This window comes from Polypterus senegalus, chromosome 16 (assembly GCF_016835505.1).
Source record: "Polypterus senegalus isolate Bchr_013 chromosome 16, ASM1683550v1, whole genome shotgun sequence".
NCBI classification, from domain to species: domain Eukaryota; kingdom Metazoa; phylum Chordata; class Cladistia; order Polypteriformes; family Polypteridae; genus Polypterus; species Polypterus senegalus.
In genome coordinates this window covers 84,378,676-84,397,921 of record NC_053169.1, presented here as the reverse complement: position 1 = coordinate 84,397,921, position 19,246 = coordinate 84,378,676, and the positions used below count along the sequence as shown (strand labels likewise).

The 19,246-nt window shown below is 42.4% G+C and overlaps 1 protein-coding gene across 7 annotated transcripts in view; it reads right to left on the bottom strand.

The window, feature by feature from the left end:
• Positions 1 to 19,246, bottom strand: part of mark1 (MAP/microtubule affinity-regulating kinase 1) — a 395,537-nt gene that overhangs the window by 192,534 nt on the left and 183,757 nt on the right. For all 7 annotated transcript variants that reach the window (XM_039738976.1, XM_039738974.1, XM_039738977.1 and 4 more), the window contains exon 3: positions 2,902 to 2,955. In XM_039738976.1, the coding sequence (XP_039594910.1) occupies positions 2,902 to 2,955 (54 nt within the window). The remainder of the gene's footprint in view (positions 1 to 2,901; positions 2,956 to 19,246) is intronic.

The following is a 19,246-nucleotide window of genomic DNA, read 5'->3' as shown; positions in this document are numbered from 1 at the left end:
CTGTGCCGAGTACACAGTCAATGGCCAGGTGCAGGGGTTCAACCACAGGACACTGCAACCTTGAGGCAGCCATGCCAACCACATGGCCTCTGTGCTGTCCTGTTAAAATGAAATTAAATGAAAGATAACACAAGTGGAGGATTTACTCCCCACATACGCTGTGCAGTTAAGCCACCATTAATGTGACCAATTGCCACAGTGTAAAATGGTGGAAAGTCCGGAATCTGATGGTCAGAGGGCTAGACGGAGGATAAAGCATGGACATTCTTCAGGATTTCACACTTTTAAAACATAAAAGTAAAACTGACAAATAACTTACAAGACACTGTGTGCTTTCTTATGAGTACATGCAGCAAATGCTGTGGGCTGTCGTGCTGTGCGTCTTTTAGTGAAACCAAATGTGGAAATTAGGGACTACAATGTCACATTTTCAATTTCAGCCTCATTTTCAGAACAGAATATCAGTAAACCATTTGGCATATTTTTATTGTAATTTCAGCAACAACTTTAGGCCCATGCAGTATTTGTTTGAAAACAAAAGAATCATTTCAGGTAGGACCCCATGCTGGACTATCTGTGAAAAATATGTCATGTATCATCAGGCACATTTAAAGAATGTAATTGTCACTTTCTCATCTAAATTGTTCATGTAATCGGGAAGAGAAGTCACTCCAGGATCGATTACCGAGGAAACAGATTTCTAAGTCGGAAACTGAAACTGAGTGGTTGTATGTTGTGATGCTCACCTGGCAATCCCGAGGTGCAGTGGGTCCCTGAGAGTGTAACTTGCTTTGACAGGGCATCTCAGTAAAAAGCTTTTTGAAAGTCAGGGTCAACAGCACCATAGTGCTTTCCAACAACAACAACAAAATTTATTACTATAGCAGCTTTTCATATAAATGATGTAGCTCAAAGTGCTTTACTGGATGAAGAAAGAGGAAAAAAAGACAAAATATATTAAAATAAAATTAAGCAATGCTAATTAACTAATTAATCAGAATAAAAGTAAGGTCCAATGGCCAGGGAGGACAGAAAAAAAAAACTCCAGGTGGTTGCAGGGGGCTGCAGGGGTTCCAAGGCCACAAGAACGCCCAGCCGCCTCTAGGCATTCTACCTAAAATAAATGACCTCAATCAGTCCTTCTGGTTTTCAGACTTCACATGGAAGAACTTGATGATGATGGTCATGTGGACCTCTGGCCTTCAATCCATCAATGTAGGGACAGCATGCTGCTTTGATCAGGTGGTGGTGGCACAGATCGACACCACAGAAAACAGGAAAGAGAACAGAAGAGAAACTAGGGGTTAGTACGGATTTCATGCTTTATGGGTGTGTGGGGTCATTAGTCATGTCAGGCCTGTAAAGTTAGCAGATTTTGATGGTCATAGGGAGCACTGAAGTCAACTCCTTTTGGAAAGTCTCTGAAATGGTGTGATTCATTGCCTTGTAATGGTAGTAGTAACAGCAGAAGAAGTCATACTAGTGCCGATACTGACATGTGTACAGAGGACACTGAAATTCTTCCCTGCATGTGCTCATCCACTGCCATGTGCAAAAGTTCGCTGATGACACTGCTATGGTGGGCTGCAACAGGAGTGGGCAGGAGGAGTAGTATAGGAACCTAATCAAGGTCTTTGTTAAATGGTGAGACTCAAACCACTTACACCTGAACACCAGCAAAACCAAGGAGCTGGTGGTGGATTTTAGGAGGCCCAGGTCCCTCATGGACCCCGTGATTATCAGAGGTGACTGTGCAGAGGGTGCAGACTTATAAATACCTGGGAGTGCAGCTGGATGATAAATTGGACTGGACTGCCAATACTGATGCTCTGTGTAAGAAAGGACAGAGCCGACTATACTTCCTTAGAAGGCTGGCATCCTTCAACATCTGCAGTAAGATGCTGCAGATGTTCTATCAGATGGTTGTGGCGAGCGCACTCTTCTATGCGGTGGTGTGCTGGAGAGGCAGCATAAAGAAGAGGGACGCCTCACGCCTGGGCAAACTGGTGAGGAAGGCAGGCTCTATTGTAGGCACGGAGCTGGAGAGTTTGACATCCATGGCAGAGCGACGGGCGCTGAGCAGACTCCTGTCAATCATGGAGAATCCACTGCATCCACTGAACAGGATCATCTCCAGACAGAGGAGCAGCTTCAGCGACAGACTGCTGTCACCATCCTGCTCCACTGACAGACTGAGGAGACCCCACACTATGCGACTCTTCAATTCCACCCAGGGGGGTAAACGTTATACAAAGTTATTGTCTGTCTTTTATACCTTCATTGTTATCACTTTTTAATTTAATATTGTTCTTTATCAGTGTGCTGCTGCTGGACTATGTGAATTTCTCCTTGGGATTAATAAAGTGTCTATCTATCTATCTAGAGCTCTCCTGCCTGCTTTCTATAGCCGTTTTTTTCACTCTTTTTTTCTGCCATGACCCATTTTTCCCTTCTTAAGTTTATTCCTTACCTTCCAGCAGGGTGGGGTGGGGAGGTTGTGAGTGCCCCTTCGTAAAACAAGAGTTCACCTTGGTAAAACGAGCACGAATGCAAGTGCTTCCACCTTCAAACGCTCGACTTGAACCACCGTGACCAACTTGGGCACTTAGTAATGGCAACACGTGACCCAATGGCGATAGCCTGCACCCCAAAAGCGGGTCATGAGCCAGTGGTTGAGAAACGCTGCTCTTCAGCGTCACATTTACCATCAGGACACCCAATGTGTCTCGAGGTCACTCGCCACTGACGAGGAGAGGTGCTTATTGGTTACACGTGCTGGTGTTTCTCTTGCCATGGGCTTCGTTGGGCCCATGGCCCGTTTGTTGCCATTCTGTTTCAGGTTCTGCAATAGCAAAGCCCTTAGACCAGCTAACAAAGGAAGCACTGGAATGTAGGCCTTACCTTTTGTAGACTGGTTGGGTTCAGTTGTGTTTTGTCTATTATTTTCACAGCAACCTGAAAGAAAAAAGAAAGCTGCAATTAATATAAATATTCTGAAGAATGTTAACACAATGCACACCTCCACATATAACTGGTGTAAAAGTGCCAGAAAACAAAAAAACAGTGCAGCGTGGGATGTGCTATAAGAAATTTACAAAGACTTTTTAGCTCTGTCACAGCTGCTCTGGGTTTAGAAAATGAGTGGATGGATGGATGGGTGGATTGTTCGTAATTCAAATTGTTGGCAACATTTACTTCCTTCATTGTATCCAAATAATGTCAAAGGACAATAACTGCAAGGAAAGAGCAGCTTATATCACAAAGTTTTTTTTAGTAAAAATAACTACAGATCTTAACAAGCAAATGGGGAAAATGCAAATTATTATGTCCATATAAAAATGAATTTTGCAGGAACAGGATAAACAAAATGACCAGTGAATGATGAACTTTAGAACAGTGACAAGATCAAAATGTGCCAGAGGACGTTTTTGAGTCCTGCAAACTCAAAGGGACCACTTTGCCCTGAGGTGTCCTCTATGAGACTCTAAATATTTAGAAACGTCAAGAAGTCGTCTAAGAAACTGTCGAAGCATTGTTCTGTTATTGGATTGTGAGACAGAGCAGACAAACAGGTGACAGAGACACAGAAACAAGGCGCGAAGTAGGAGAATAGTCAGTAAAATAGAGATTCAGTTAGCCAAAGCACAAACTAAAAGTTGTAAATCCAATGTCACTACACTTGTAGCAGTGCTATAGTTGATTGAAAATGCAACTCCCAGCAGTCCCTGTGGTGGCCCTTATTGGTCATCTACTTAGGGTGCCGGGGCTGTTGGGTACAAGGAGGCCAGCATGACATTTAAAAGAGTGCCAGTGATACAAAAAGGGGAGAAGTATTTTATGTTTCGGTCTGTCTATCTTCCGTTCTGAAACCTATGGATTCTTGTTTTGTCCTGGATCGTGTCTTGTTTTGGGCTATGGTCTGTCTGGTGTCTTCCTGCACATGCGACTGTCCAAGGATTTGACTAATCCAGTGAAGAAAGGAGCATTCCTGATCCCATTCACCCGTCTTCATCTCATCAGGAAATACCGGTAGGACTATCTTTACATTCCCATTTAACGTGTTGATCTCTGGACTATCTACCTCCATTATTGCATTTCATCTGTTGCCATTTTCTATGGACTTCATAGTGAGTGTTTATTGTTGTGGTTTGTGTTTATTGTACATCGCTATAAAGGGGCTGGGGTAGGATTATTGTAGTTATATTTCGTTTACTAGTGTTTAATTCATTCTTTAATTGTTTTATTACCAGTATTTTTTTTTGTCACTGGTTGTGAGTGTGTGTGTGTCGGTCCAAGGCTGGGTGCGTCCCTGGATTCTCCACCAAAAAAAATAAATGAATCACCGTCTCCTTAACGTAGCACCGGACCGCTACACACTTTTAAACCATGATGCGATTCTCTAATCAAGTTGGTTCTTTAGTAAGTCTTTCCTATTCATCTCTATAAGTTCACACACTTGTTCAATGCAAACAGGTAATTTTGTTACAAACACATCTAGTGTTATGATTTGCACTCCTTTGAATTTTGTTCTGACCTTGCCCTAAATGTCTATCAATGCCCTTCTTGTTTCCGGTGGCATTTTTTCTGATGTGTTGAATTCATGTTCAACATTTACAAAATGATTTGAATGCAATTTGAAAATGTTTAAAAAGTTTTGAGTTTTAACAGGGTGCCACGGTTATTTTTCAAGGGCGCCGTCATTAAGTGAACTGTTTCATTTACAGCTGTTATGGTTTTGTTTCCCAGAGTGGACTAGGAAAGCACAGGATGTGAAGTCATTGACACGATTCTTTCAAACATCATCCAAGTTTACCGATTTTTCAAAACAAAACGTTTGTATTAGTGTGTCTTCATGTGAGAATGTGTCATTTTTGTCTTTGAATTCAGGTTTTGGAATTCCATTTAGGACTGAATCTCCTGTTTTGACTTCTTGTCTTCGTTTAAATGTCTATGCCCTGGCTGTTAGCAATACATCTGCCTTCAAGATGGCAGAACAATTAGACTCTGTCTGGCGTTGGTTTTGATATGTTTACCTTTACTTCTGGTAGTGTAATTGACAGTCCGTTTTGTGTTCGGACCTCTGCAGTCACCTCTATCTTGAGCATGGTTTGTTGCAGTTGATGTCATGTTGTTTGCGGTTACAATTCTAAGTCACATTTTATTTTAGTTTTGAATACAAGTTGGCAGTATTATTTTTATGTGCTTTACAAATACAATATTTAACATCTGGTTTATGCCTCAATCTTAGATTCCTAGAGGTGGATTCCATTGCCATTACATGACTGCAAGTTATGCAGCACATGATGTCATTGAGTCTCTATATAAAATAGCAGCATCCAGCACCTTCAAGGATCATAGCGTGAGTCAAAGACGCATCTAAAAAAGCTTCTTGCTTAAAAAAAACAAATTGTAGTTGGGATCAGGATCGATTTGGTTTTAAACTTCCTTTTCTCTCTTTAACTGCTCTGATTCTGTTTTCATGTTGCTTTTTAATGCCTTCATCTCCCGGTTAGATAACCTCTCACAACAATTTGCTTTTTTGGATTGCGTCCTCACCCACCATAACCTATCATCTGTGGGGGAGGAGTGAAAGCATTAGATACGTCAAAAATGTCGATCTCCGGTTTTTGATGGATCACAACGATTTACGTTTTAGGGTCCCCTGATACTGAAACATTGATATCTGTCTGTGTGTGTTTGTGTGTCAATGTGGACAATCTAGAGCTAAAACGACTGGACAGAAAAATACCAAACTCGTAAGCCTGTTACGAGATGACAGTGTGCTGATTAGTTTCTGAGCCAGATCATGCAAGAGAAAGAGGCACTCTAGAGGAACCCTCAAATACAGTAATTCTGCTATTACCGTATATACTCACATACAAGTCGAAAAATTGATCATAAAATCAGACCCCGACTTATACGCCCATTCAAAAATACGACACTTAATTTTTTTTTTTTACATCTTCTTGCCTCCTCCAGTCTCACACCAGTTTCTCAGACACATTGAATTTTGTTGCAGCAGCACAGTTACCAATTTCTTTCACCACTTCAATGACTTTTAATTAAAACCAGCTTCAGATTTCCTTTGCTCGAACGCTCCATCGTAGATAAGGGATGCTCTTATGATAAAGGTGTATGAGGGTGTAAGATGCAAAAAACACAAAACTGTACAAACGTTGCTTCGGAATAGTTCAGGTTTTACTGTGTGGTCACACAGGTACAATACGTAGAAAAAAAAAGGCAGTGTGCTCCGTGGTTACTTTTTCAGGTGGGCGTTAGCAGATCGTAATCTCTTGGACCATTAATGTAAGTTTTCTGCATTTGACTTATTATGACTGACATTATAAAATACCAGAAATTATATGGTAAAATCAAGCCCCGACTTATATGCAGGAGAACTTATCCATGAGCATATACGGTCATTATGAATTCCTCTCTTCAACTGCTATCATAATGACCTATTTTATGATCAGAAACATCAGAAATGTTATAGAAAAGTTTAGGGAACTTGGTTCCTACGGCACAAAGCCTACTGACACTCACATCCAAATGATTTGTTTCAATCTGCCCAAAAATAAAACCTCCGTTGCTTGTCACATGATTTTGACGACATGTTGCGTGTGATGGCCACACCACCGTAAATGCACCAGAATGTTAATCCTTCAAAACAAACTGTGATAAAAGATCATTCTTTGGTGTTTTTCTGGTTCAGAACTCAACTCTGATTTTTGTTTTGTGTTTCAGGTCAGTCAAAAGACTGCTTAGTACCATCACAAATTAGATCCCTGCGCACAAAACCGATTATTGTTTTTCTCTAAAGCAAAACATTGCATATTTATTTTGTGCACAATCAGTTAACTAAAAAGTAAAATGTTTAACTTTTCTGATTGCCTTCTTGTCCAAGCATTTATGGAAGATATACAGCTCATAGTTGCCATGTTGTCATGGGTCACATGGCATGTGAATTCCACACAACTTCACGGCAACTGGACATAAAAAATGGCAGCATCCATGAAAAAATAGTGAGGTGCAGACATCATGCAGCAACAAAAAAACTCAAAAAAATGAAACTAAATGAAAGGAAAGTTCCTAACAAGTAGCATCCCTCCCACCAAATCAGACATTACATGGCAACTAATTATTACCAATCTGTGTTGGCACCAGTGCCATTCCCCTATTAATGGGTCGAGACCAAAACCACAAAATTACTACCTTTTAGCAGTGAAACATGGACAGATTATGAGAAACAAAGTCAAGCGGCAAGTATCAATAACACACAGCTGTCAATGAAACAATGAAAAAATAGATGCTAGTTTCCAGCAGGACATAGAGATGTGCAGACACAAAAATGTGAGATTGTGGTGACATAAGCATTTAAAATGGGTAGTAACAGTTTCACCTCATGGCTTAGCTCAAATGGATTTGAAGCAACTAAAGCGTTTACTGTAGAACACCAGAGACCGTGGAGATCAAGGAAAGAGTGGCTGTTCAATACCCATAAATGTGCCTTAATGGTGAAATCTCACTGGAGAAATTCCTGAGCACATTCTAAAAATATTAAGTTCAGTATGAGATATTACACCAACCATCTTGAAAGATAGGCATGTGATTAACACAAATAGACCTCTGGAGAGCTGATCGACTTGTTCTGTCTGGTTACTGGTTTGTGAATGACATCTCCAAAAGCGACTAATAGAAAACTCTCAAAGACAGGTAATGAAGCATGGACCAAGATCAAGGGCAGGATATCACTCTCCACAGAAATATTAATATTTTCTTCAAAGTGGTAACATTTTCAGGGTCACAGAATTCTTTCCCACAACAACCAGACCAGCAGTGCAATCTATAGTTGACTAGCATGTCTACAGTGAAGTCCTTGGAGATATAATACCACACTGGGGACCCCGTGGACCTGCAGGCTGGTGACTAGGACCGTTGTACCTTTTTTGGTCAGTTGTTAAAATATCAACAAATTTGAAACAGACTACAGAGAAATGAAGTATGATTTTAGTGATATTAGAAGAAATGGTAAGTAAAAAACTAGGCTTCTGTATGGACATTCTTCTTCTTCTTTCAGCTGCTCCCGTTAGGGGTCGCCACAGCGGATCATCTTCTTCCATATCTTCCTGTTCTCGTCATCTTGCTCTGTAACACCAATCACCTGCATGTCCTCTCTCACCACATCTATAAACCTTCTCTTAGACCTTCCTCTTTTCCTCTTCCCTGGCAGCTCTATCCTTAGCATCCTTCTCCCAATATCCCCAGCATCTCTCCTCTGCACATGTCCAAACCAATGCAATCTCGCCTCTCTGACTTTGTCTCCCAACCTTCCAACTTGAGCTGACCCTCTAATGTACTCATTTATAATCCTATCCATCCTCGTCACACCCAATGCAAATCTTAGCATCTTTAACTCTGCCACCTCCAGCTCTGTCTCCTGCTTTCTGGTCAGTGCCACCGTCTCCAACCCATATAACATAGCTGTTCTCACTACCGTCCTGTAGACCTTCCCTTTCACTCTTGCTGATAACCGTCTGTCACAAATCACTCCTGACACTCTTCTCCACCCATTCCACCCTGCCTGCACTCTCTTTTCCACCTCTCTTCCACAATCCCCATTAATCTGTACTGTTGATCCCAAGTATTTAAACTCATCCACCTTCGCCAACACTAACTGCATCCTCACCATTCCACTGACCTCCCTCTCATTTACACACATGTATTCTGTCTTGTTCCTACTGACCTTCATTCCTCTCCTCTCTAGAGCATATCTCCACCTCTCCAGGGTCTCCTCAACCTGCTCCCTACTATCGCTACAGATCACAATGTCATCAGCAAACATCATAGTCCACGGGGACTCCTGTCTAATCTCGTCTGTCAACCTGTCCATCACCATTGCAAATAAGAAAGGGCTCAGAGCCGATCCCTGATGTAATCCCACCTCCACATTGAATGCATCCGTCACTCCTACCGCAGACCTCACCACGGTCACACTTCTATCTTACATATCCTGTACAACTCTTACGTACTTGTCTGCCACTCCCGACTTCCTCATACAATACCACAACTCCTCTCGAGGCACCCTGTCATATGCTTTCTCCAGGTCCACAAAGACACAATGCAACTCCTTCTGGCCTTCTCTAAACTTCTCCATCAACATCCTCAGAGCAAACATTGCATCTGTGGTGCTCTTTCTTGGCATGAAACCATACTGCTGCTCACTAATCATCACCTCACTTCTTAACCTAGCTTCCACTACTCTTTCCCATAACTTCATGCTGTGGCTCATCAATTTTATTCCCCTGTAGTTATTACAGTCCTGCAAATCCCCCTTATTCTTAAATATAAGCACCAGTACACTTCTTCTCCGCTCCTCAGGCATCCTCTCACTTTCCAAGATTCCATTAAACAATCTGGTTAAAAACTCCACTGCCATCTCTCCTAAACACCTCCATGCTTCCACAGGTATGTCATCTGGACCAATGGCCTTTCCATTTTTCATCCTCTTCATGGCTGTCCTTACTTCCTCCTTGCTAATCATTGCACTTCCTGATTCACTATCTCCACATCATCCAACCTCTCTCTCTCTCTCGTTCTCTTCATTCATCAGCCTCTCAAAGTACTCTTTCCATCTGCTCAACACACTCTCCTCGCTTGTGAGTACATTTCCATCTTTATCATTTATCACCTTTACCTGCTGCACATCTTTCCCAGCTCGGTCCCTCTGTCTAACCCACCGGTCCTGTTCTCCCTCCTTAGTGTCCAACCTCTCATACAACTCATCATACGCCTTTTCTTTAGCCTTGCGCCTTTAACCTCTCTCTTTACCTTACGCCTTATCTCCTTGTACTCTTGTCTACTTTCTGCATCTCTCTGACTATCCCACTTCTTCTTTGCCATCCTCTTCCTCTGTATACTCTCCTGTATTTCCTCATTCCACCACCAGGTTTCCTTTTCCTCCTTCCTCTGTCCAGATGTCACACCAAGCACCCTTCTTGCTGTCACCCTTACTACATCTGCTGTAGTTTCCCAGCTGTCTGGTAACTCTTCACTGCCACCCAGTGCCTGTCTCACCTTCTCCCAAAACTCAACCTTGCAGTCTTCTTTTTCAACTTCCACCATTTGATCTTTGGCTTTGCCCTCCTCTCTTCCTCTTCTTCATCTCCAACGTCATCCTACAGACCACCATCCTATGCTGCTTAACTACACTTTCCCCTGTCACCACTTTGCAGAATTCAATCTCCAATAAACTCTTCTGCATAGGATGTAATCTACCTCTGTACATCTTCCTCCACTCTTGTACGTAACCCTATGTTCCTCCCTCTTCTTAAAATATGTATTCACCACAGCCATGTCCATCCTTTTGGCAAAATCCACTATCCTCTGACCTTCTTCATTCCTCTCCTTGACACCATACCTACCCATCACCTCCTCATCTCCACTGTTCCCTTCACCAACATGTCCATTGAAATCTGCCCCAATCTCCACTTTCTGTCTCTTGGGCACACTGTTCATCACTTCATCCAACTCACTCCAAAAATCTTCTTTCTCACCCACTGCACACCCAACTTGCGGTGCATATGCACTAACAACATTCATCATCACACCTCTACTTTCCAGCTTCATAATTACTCTGTCAGACACTCTTTTCACCTCCAAAACACTCTTGACGTACTGTTCCTTCAGGATAACCACTATCCCATTTCTCCTCCCATCCACACCATGATAGAACAATTTGAATTCACCTCCGATCCACCTGGCCTTACTCCCCTTCCATTTAGTCTCTTGCACGCACAATATATCACCCTTCCTTCTCTCCATCATATCTGTTAACTCTCTCCCCTTACCAGTCATACTGCCAACATTCAAAGTTCCTACCCTCAGTTCCACTCTCTCTACATTTCTCCTCTCTTCCTGCTTCCGGACACATCTCCCCACTCTTCTTCTCCTTCTGTATGGACATTAAAAAGGATAAAAAATGCTAGACAGTATTCATAGTCTAAGTTCATTCCTAAAGTCATATCAAATAAACCCTAAATAATTCTTTGTTTTTCAAAGTACTGCCATACTTGGCAATCGTGGGGTTTTTGTTTTGATTTTATGCAAATCTCCGATGTCTGCTGCCATTATTTATAATGCCCTTGTGATGATGTCACACACTGTGTCACTGTCACACCATGTGCATAGCAATGGATGTCACTGTCATCAATAATGATGAGCTATTCATTTTGCAAACATTTTTACGAAACACTAAACTTTGTTTTGCATGTGATTTCTAAACTTCCAAAACACAAAACTCACTAAAGCAAATGTTTGTAGGTTTGGGTTGGAAAGTGCGGGACTTTGCCCCATAAGGGTTTTTCCACAGCCGGAACTGCTGGTCGCTTTCCTCCACTGCCCTCTTGCCTCGCTCAGAACGTCAAGGTGGCTCCACACAATATCACTACAGCGCCTAGCTGACGCACTACTCACTTAGGTGCCAAGGTAACACCAGGTGTAACACCATCTTCCCTTAGTTTCCCCAACTCCATAAGCTGACCGCTGGCAGCCACATACCCAGGCTAAAGGATTATAGCAGCTGGGAAGGGAAGTACTTGCAGGTTATATGTTCTATAGCCCTCTTTTGTAAGCTCTGCCCCATAATAAACTGTGCTGTGCTTTTGCACATGAAGAGAATAAGGATGATATTATAATAAACTGTATGAGCAAATGTGTTTTGCAGAACACAGTTTTTATGCTAAATTTTTGGTGAAGCGGAAGTGAACTTTGGCTGTGGAGAGTCGTCAACAATATGGCAGCATCCATTAGAAACAAAATACAAAATGTCAGTGCCTCTCAGACAAATTGGACATGCAAATACATCACAGAAAACAATAAAAATCGCCATTAGTGCTAGAAATAATACAAAATAAAGGAGGGACAGGTTTGGAAAACTGAAGCTCCATGCGTTTCTAACATTTGAAATTTGAATTAATTTGACTCTTCTCTTAAATATTTCTCTTCAGCAATATTTTTAACCAGCTGATGAAGCAAATATACAGTGGGTACGGAAAGTATTCCGATCCCCTTCAATTTTTCAGTCTTTGTTATATTGCAGCCATTTGCTAAAATCATTTAAATTTTTTTTCCCTCATTAATGTACACACAGCACCCCATATTGACAGACAAAAAAAAATTATTTTTGAAATTGTTGCAGATTTATTAAAAAAGAAAACCTGAAATATCACCTGGTCCTAAGTATTCAGACCCTTTGCTCAGTATTTAGTAGAAGCCCCCTTTTGAGCTAATACAGCCATGAGTCTTCTTGGGAAAGATGCAACAAGCTTTTCACACCTGGATTTGGGGATCCTCTGCCATTCCTCCTTGCAGATCCTCTCCAGTTCTGTCAGGTTGGATGGTAAACGTTGGTGGACAGCCATTTTTAGGTCTCTCCAGAGATGCTCAATTGGGTTTAAGTCAGGGCTCTGGCTGGGCCATTCAAGAACAGTCACAGAGTTGTTGTGAAGCCACTCCTTCATTATTTTAGCCGTGTGCTTAGGGTCATTGTCTTGTTGGAAGGTAAATCTTCGGTCCTTAGCACTCTGGAGAAGGTTTTTGTCCAGGATATCCCTGTACTTGGCCGCATTCATCTTTCCCTCGATTGCAACCAGCCGTCCTGTCCCTGCAGCTGAAAAACACCCCCACAGCATGATGCTGCCACCGCCATGCTTCACTGTGGGGACTCAGTGTGTGGAGATTGAGCATCTCTGGAGAGACCTAAAAATGGCTGTCCACCAACATTTACCATCCAAACTGACAGAACTAGAGAGGATCTGCAAGGAGGAATGGCAGAGGATCCCCAAATCCAGGTGTGAAAAACTTGTTACATCTTTCCCAAGAAGACTAATGGCTGTATAATGGCGCTTTTCCACTGCATAGTACGGCACGACACGGTTCAGTTCAGCTCACTTTTGGGGGGTTTTCCACTGGGAACAGTACCTGGTCCTTTTTTTAGTACCACCTCAGCCGAGGTTCCAAGTGCGCCGAACCGTTACCAAAACGTGACGTGTAAACTCTGCTGGTCACTGATTGGCTGGAGAAAATCGTCATTACTGCGTCACTGGCTATTCTTTTCTTTAAAGGTACACACACACGGAAGTTTGTGTCCCGTCTCTTCATCGCTGGATGCAGTTTGTTGCATAAGTGGATGAATGTTTCTTCAGACATTCGAAAGTCCTCCAGCCACTGAGCGTTTGTAAAACCGGGAACAATCACATCCCACCACTCTGAAGCACGGTTAAATGTCTAAACAGATGGTCTGTTGCGGCGACTTTTTTGCAAAATGTGAAAGATCTGTAATATACAGAATCAGCATTTTAATGTTACACTGGCAGTTAAGTTCATTTTATGCTTTGCAACAGTGATAAAAGTTAGCTAGTGATGTGCTTTTTTTTAGATGCTTACCCTTGTGCGTCGTCGAGCTAAAGTGTTGTCGTTGTCTGCGTGTTGTTGTAAAAGTTCCACAGTGTCACGGCAGTAGAGGCGGCGCAACTATAACGACACGTGAATAATCCCGCCCACTCTAAAGCGGAACTAAACTGCAGTCGAAACGCAAACTGAGCCGAACTGAGCCGAACCAAGGTGAGCTGTACTGAACCGTGCTGTGCCGTACTATGCAGTGGAAAAGCGCCTTTAGCTCAAAAGGGTGCTTCTACTAAATACTGAGCAAAGGGTCTGAATACTTAGGACCAGGTGATATTTCAGTTTTTCTTTTTTAATAAATCTGCAACAATTTCAAAAATTCTTTTTTTTGTCTGTCAATATGGGGTGCTGTGTGTACATTAATGAGGGAAAAAATTAATTTAAATGATTTTAGCAAATGGCTGCAATATAACAAAGAGTGAAAAATTGAAGGGGGTCTGAATACTTTCCGTACCCACTGTAAAACCGTACAACAACTTAACAAAGTGGTTCACTGACAAACCAGACTTTAAAAGCAAGTTGTTACAAAAACAGCTAAATGTAAATATCCTGAATTTCCTTGGAATTCACTAATCCAACATTACATATATAATAATGTTTGAATTTTTATACTTAGTACAGATTTTAAGCAGTATGTTTCAATTAATGAACAGAGAAAATCAGAATACAGGTAGTCCCAAAGGTACAGACATCCGACCTACGACTTACGAACGGGGCCGCAGCTGCGACCATGCGCCTCAGTAATTGCCGCTCCGTCATCTTTGGCCTGGGGATGATGCAAGTGGTGGCTAGACGGAGGCTGGAGGGGGGTGATTTCGCTGCTTGCGTAGTGTAGTGTCGTGTCCCTTGGGTGGCTCCCAGCAGCAAGCGTTGACCCATGGTCCATAGTCTCCAGGGCCACAGCTATCGTTCGTGTGCAGGACCGAGGCTTGATGGGGCGGTTCGCTGCCCGCCCACCACGCTGCTGCAGCTACTGCTCCTGACTGGACATAGGCTGGATGGAGCAGAGGGGGGGTGTTTCACTGCCCGCCCACCACACACGGCTGCTTCATTTGGTCTCAGTGGGCGGCTGGTAATGCTGAAAGCGGTGACCTGGTTGTGGCTGAACGGAGACTATTGAGGGTGAATGGGGCAGCGGGAGGTAGCATTGTAGTGTGCCTCGGGTGGCTGCCTGTTGAATGGGGGCGGTGGTGGGCAATTCACTACCCACCTTTGGGCGTGCCGTGTTCGTTCTCGGTAGGCAGACGCTACAGGCAGCATACTGTAGTGGAATTGACTGTGAGGTGGGCTGTTGATAAACCGCCTCTCGCCGCCCCCATTCATTGTCAATAGCAGGCCTGCTTGCACTGTTACGCACATAGCAGGAAGTCGTCTCTTGTCAGTACATCAGACGTGTTGACAACGGCTGCCTTCCTGCTGTGATAGCGCGTACAGTGCTGTGCAGAAGAGCTCATCTTAACCTTCAATCTTCACCCTTCAAGAATGTCTCTGAAACACAAATCTGATGCAAGTGCTGGTGATACAGTAAAGACGAGAAAAACCATCACCATTGAAAATAAAGTAGAAATAATAAAAAGGTCAGAGAGGGGTGAAACTCCATCATTCGTTGGCAGAGCACTTGGTTACAGTCGGTCAACAATAGCATTTATTAAAATAATGGACCTGTTCCGACTTACATACAAATTCAACTTAAGTACAAACCTACAGTCCCTATCTTGTACGTAACCCGGGGACTGTCTGTACATTTATTTACTTAGATAAATCTGGCAGCTTATGACGATACCATTCTTTATGAACCCTACGCTGAAATCCCCCAAAGATTATAAACCCCGTCAATTGTTGTTACACTGGGGGATCCCCACTTCTTCCACACATTAAATTTTAAGCCCTTATTGTATTTTGGTATTTATGAATGCCAGTACTTCTTTACCTAAATGACAGTTGGGTAACTACTTGATAGATATAAAAGGATTTTAAAACTGTCACTACTTTTTGTGTTTGTTCATTTTATATTGCATCACAGAAAAGAGCACATCATTGTTCCATTCAGTAATGGAGATACTTTAATAAAATGCTATCAAATGGGATTTCTGCTTTTGTCGTGGTATCAAAAGGTACCAAGTATTGTCAATGTTCACTGGTACCAGTATCAAATACACAAATTCATTCAGGACTCTGCAGTTATCACTTAATGACTACTTTAAGTCCGCTAAGCTTCCAGCACAGCATTTCGATTACATCATTAGTATCTCAGGTCTCCAAGGGATCCATCTTGCTGAATTAATCCCAAAGAGAGCTTGTCCACAGCTAACTGCACACACACTGGCATCTGTGAGTTTACATGTCTTAGCACGAACAACAGCTAGAGATGTTATCAGCCATCGTGGGATAGCTGTTTGAACAGTGTTTGCGGCAGCAGGGCAAACTAAATAAAGCTGTCAGGAAGCCCCCTTGTAACTGAAAATGGACGGCAGAAACCAAGTATTCATTTGCAGGAGGACTGAAGTGTTTAATTGTGTGATAATAGTTACAATAGGGCAGCATGGTGGCACAGTGGTAGCACTGCTGCCTCGCAGTTAGGAGACCTGGGTTCGCTTCCCGGGTCCTCCCTGTGTGGAGTTTGCATGTTCTCCCCGTGTCTGCGTGGGTTTTCTCCAGGTACTCCGGTTTCTTCCCACAGTCCAAAGACATGCATGTTAGGTGCATTGGCGATCCTAAATTTTCCCTAGTGTTTTGTGTGTGTGCCCTGCAGTGGGCTGGCGCCCTGCCCGGGGTTTGTTCCTGCCTTGTGCCCTGTGTTGGCAGGGATTGGCTCCAGCAGACCCCCCGTGACCCTGTAGTTAGGATATAGCGGGTTGGATAACGGATGGATGGATAGTTACAGTTCTTCACAAATAGAGGCAGCAAGACAGATTCTACTTGTAGTGACTGGGAAGCATATGAATATGATGATGGCGCTAAACCGTAAACTAGGATGGCACTTGTGAGTTTGCATGGTGTGACAGGAGTGTTGAGCAGTGCTGCTCACTGGCAGCTCTGGCAGATGCAGATGATCCCTCACAGTATTTCAGCCTGCGTAGTACAGCACAAGTTTTAAGAAAACCAACAGACATGCTTAGCGACTGATCGAGCACGGCACTCTGAAATGCAATTCCAGGTTGTGCATGCGGTCTGATGACACTTGTGATGGGCTACTGTTTGCTTTTTGTGTTTACAAGACATAATTCAGAAGCATCGAGTCATATCATATGATATATAATTACTGAGTTGTCAGTTTTTTCCATTGAACAAAAGGTAAAGTTTCCTGTTAAACTGACAAAAGGGTCCAGTGTGTGCTAACTGCTGATATATTATTATTTTTTCCTCAGCTTTACCTTCAAAACTGAAAATGCCCAATTTTCTTAAAATAATTTGGCACTAGAATAATAGAATTGTGTGGCTTTTCAAATCAACTGGTGGCCCCAAAGACCCCATACAATAAGTACATCACAAACATATCCTCTTTAATAAAACCCCTGTGTGTGTCCAGGTGTCCGTGTGTGTGTGTGTGTGTGTCTTCTGGTGAAGTGTGCATGCGTGGGGCTGTGCCACACATCGCACCGTGCCCGTCCATGCGCATGGCACCGTGGACGCGCACACACACGAAGCTGGGCACACAGTGATTGGCCTAGCCGCTGCCGCGCATGATAAGCAAATAAAAGACATCATTGCTGGGGAAAGTGCTGGTTGGGTAGTTGCGACCGCGCACATAAAATCTGTTGCTGGGCAGACGCCACACATACAATAATCAGCTCCACGCCAGGACAGATTAAAATACTTGCTGGGGAACTGCACAGTACTTGCTGGGGAGACGACACAGGAACGATTATCAACTGCACGCCACACATTACATCAGTTGCTGGGGACACACTGCTAATTGCCCACTGTTGTGACAGAAAATTAAAGTCATATTACGGACATCAAAGCCAGTATTACTGTCAGAGAAAATTAAAGACACACAATACACTGACGCATATTACAGCCACATACAAGCCAGTATTACTGTAAGAGAAAATATTACGGACATATCTACTAACAACATGCCACTCAAAAAAAAAAACGACACGTTGTAACGGCCGACCCCTTTACCCAGCCGGCAGCTACACCTCCAAGACCTGTGGCCTGGATAATTTACTGGATTTACCTATCAAGCCGTACTTCTAACCAATTAAACTTTTCCCCACAATCGACGGTGTAAATGTAAATACACAAAAGCAGGATGTAAAATTAAACGGATTAAATGTATTAAATGAAACAAGGCATGCAAAAACAGAAAACAGATAAAAATATAAATATCCCTCCACCCCAGCAACAACAAGACACCACCAAATATAAATACAACAAAAACCCTCCCTTGCCCTTGTAACATATAACACACAACACGAACAACAAAATAACTGTGGCAAACTGAATGATAGTGAACTTGAGTCCGATTATAAAAAATGTCCTGAATACGGATGACTGAACTAACGGTGAATGCGGTGTTTGATTTTCCCGGCGATTGGAGCAACCTCACTGTGATTCCTCGGCGTAAGGTGGATGGTGAATCGACCCCAGGGTCTCAGCAGATGGAGGTTGAAAGACAGTCCGGCAAAATGAAAAGCAAACTGGTGAAAAGGCGCGATGTGAAAAAACAGCAAGCAAGTTGAAACGTGGTTGTAACAAATCTCCTGGAAGAACGGTCAGCTGAACAAGTAAACATCAACAAAAGAAAGGCTGAGAGACAAAGAAAAATACGAGCAAATAGATCGACTGAAAAAAAAAAGAAAATGAGCGTCAGAATATTCCCCATATTGATTTGGCTCCATCCTCTACTAATTTACCCTTTACCTTAAGAAGGTGACAATTTCCAGTTACATTAGCCTTTGCCATAACAATTAATAAAGCTCAAGAGCAAACCTTACAAAAAGTTGGCATTTACTTGCCAGAACCAGTATTCAGCCACGGTCAGTTATATGTTGCATTATCAAGAGTTAGAAGTTTTCCAGAAATTGTTGTCAAGGTTGTATTTGGTCCTGAACAAGGCAAACTGTTGCCAAACTCGGACAGAATATTTACAGGAAATGTTATCTATAATGAAATTTTATAGAAAAATTTCATGAGGTAAAAAAATAGAACATTTTCCCTAAATATCTTCTTCAGATATTGTGTCTTACAGATTGTTACAAAGTTTTACACTAAGGCAATATTAATTATACTTACTGTATTGTCATATTTTATTTTTATTATTATTTTACTTTAGGCTTCTTGCAAAAATATTATTGACAAAAAAAAATGAAGACAAGAAACAGAATGAGGTCAAGGTCCCTTGCCATTTAATATAGACTGTTCCTACTAATGTTTATGCACTACTGTTCTAGCGCCCGTCAATGTCTAGTCAGGCCAATAACGTTTCAGACTCATCTCGAAAATGGAAATAAAAGGAAGTCAAAATATACGCTGGGGTCGTAACCAGGAATTCAGCTGAAGGTACGAGCAGATATATCTGCAAACTCTGAAAGAAAATGCCTGAAAAATTCACTCTTTTGACCACTCAGCATTAAGGTCGTGACTCATGTGACTATGGCCATAACAACTGACAACAAATTCAAAAAGTAGCGTGAAAACAAACAGTACATTTGCAGGATATAAAATTAATTTCAAAACATTAAAACTAACTATTGAAAAATGCTCCTAGGAGTCTATAAAAATAAGAATGAAGCCACCTCACAGCAGTACGTTTAGTTTCTAGCAGATCTTCTTCTTC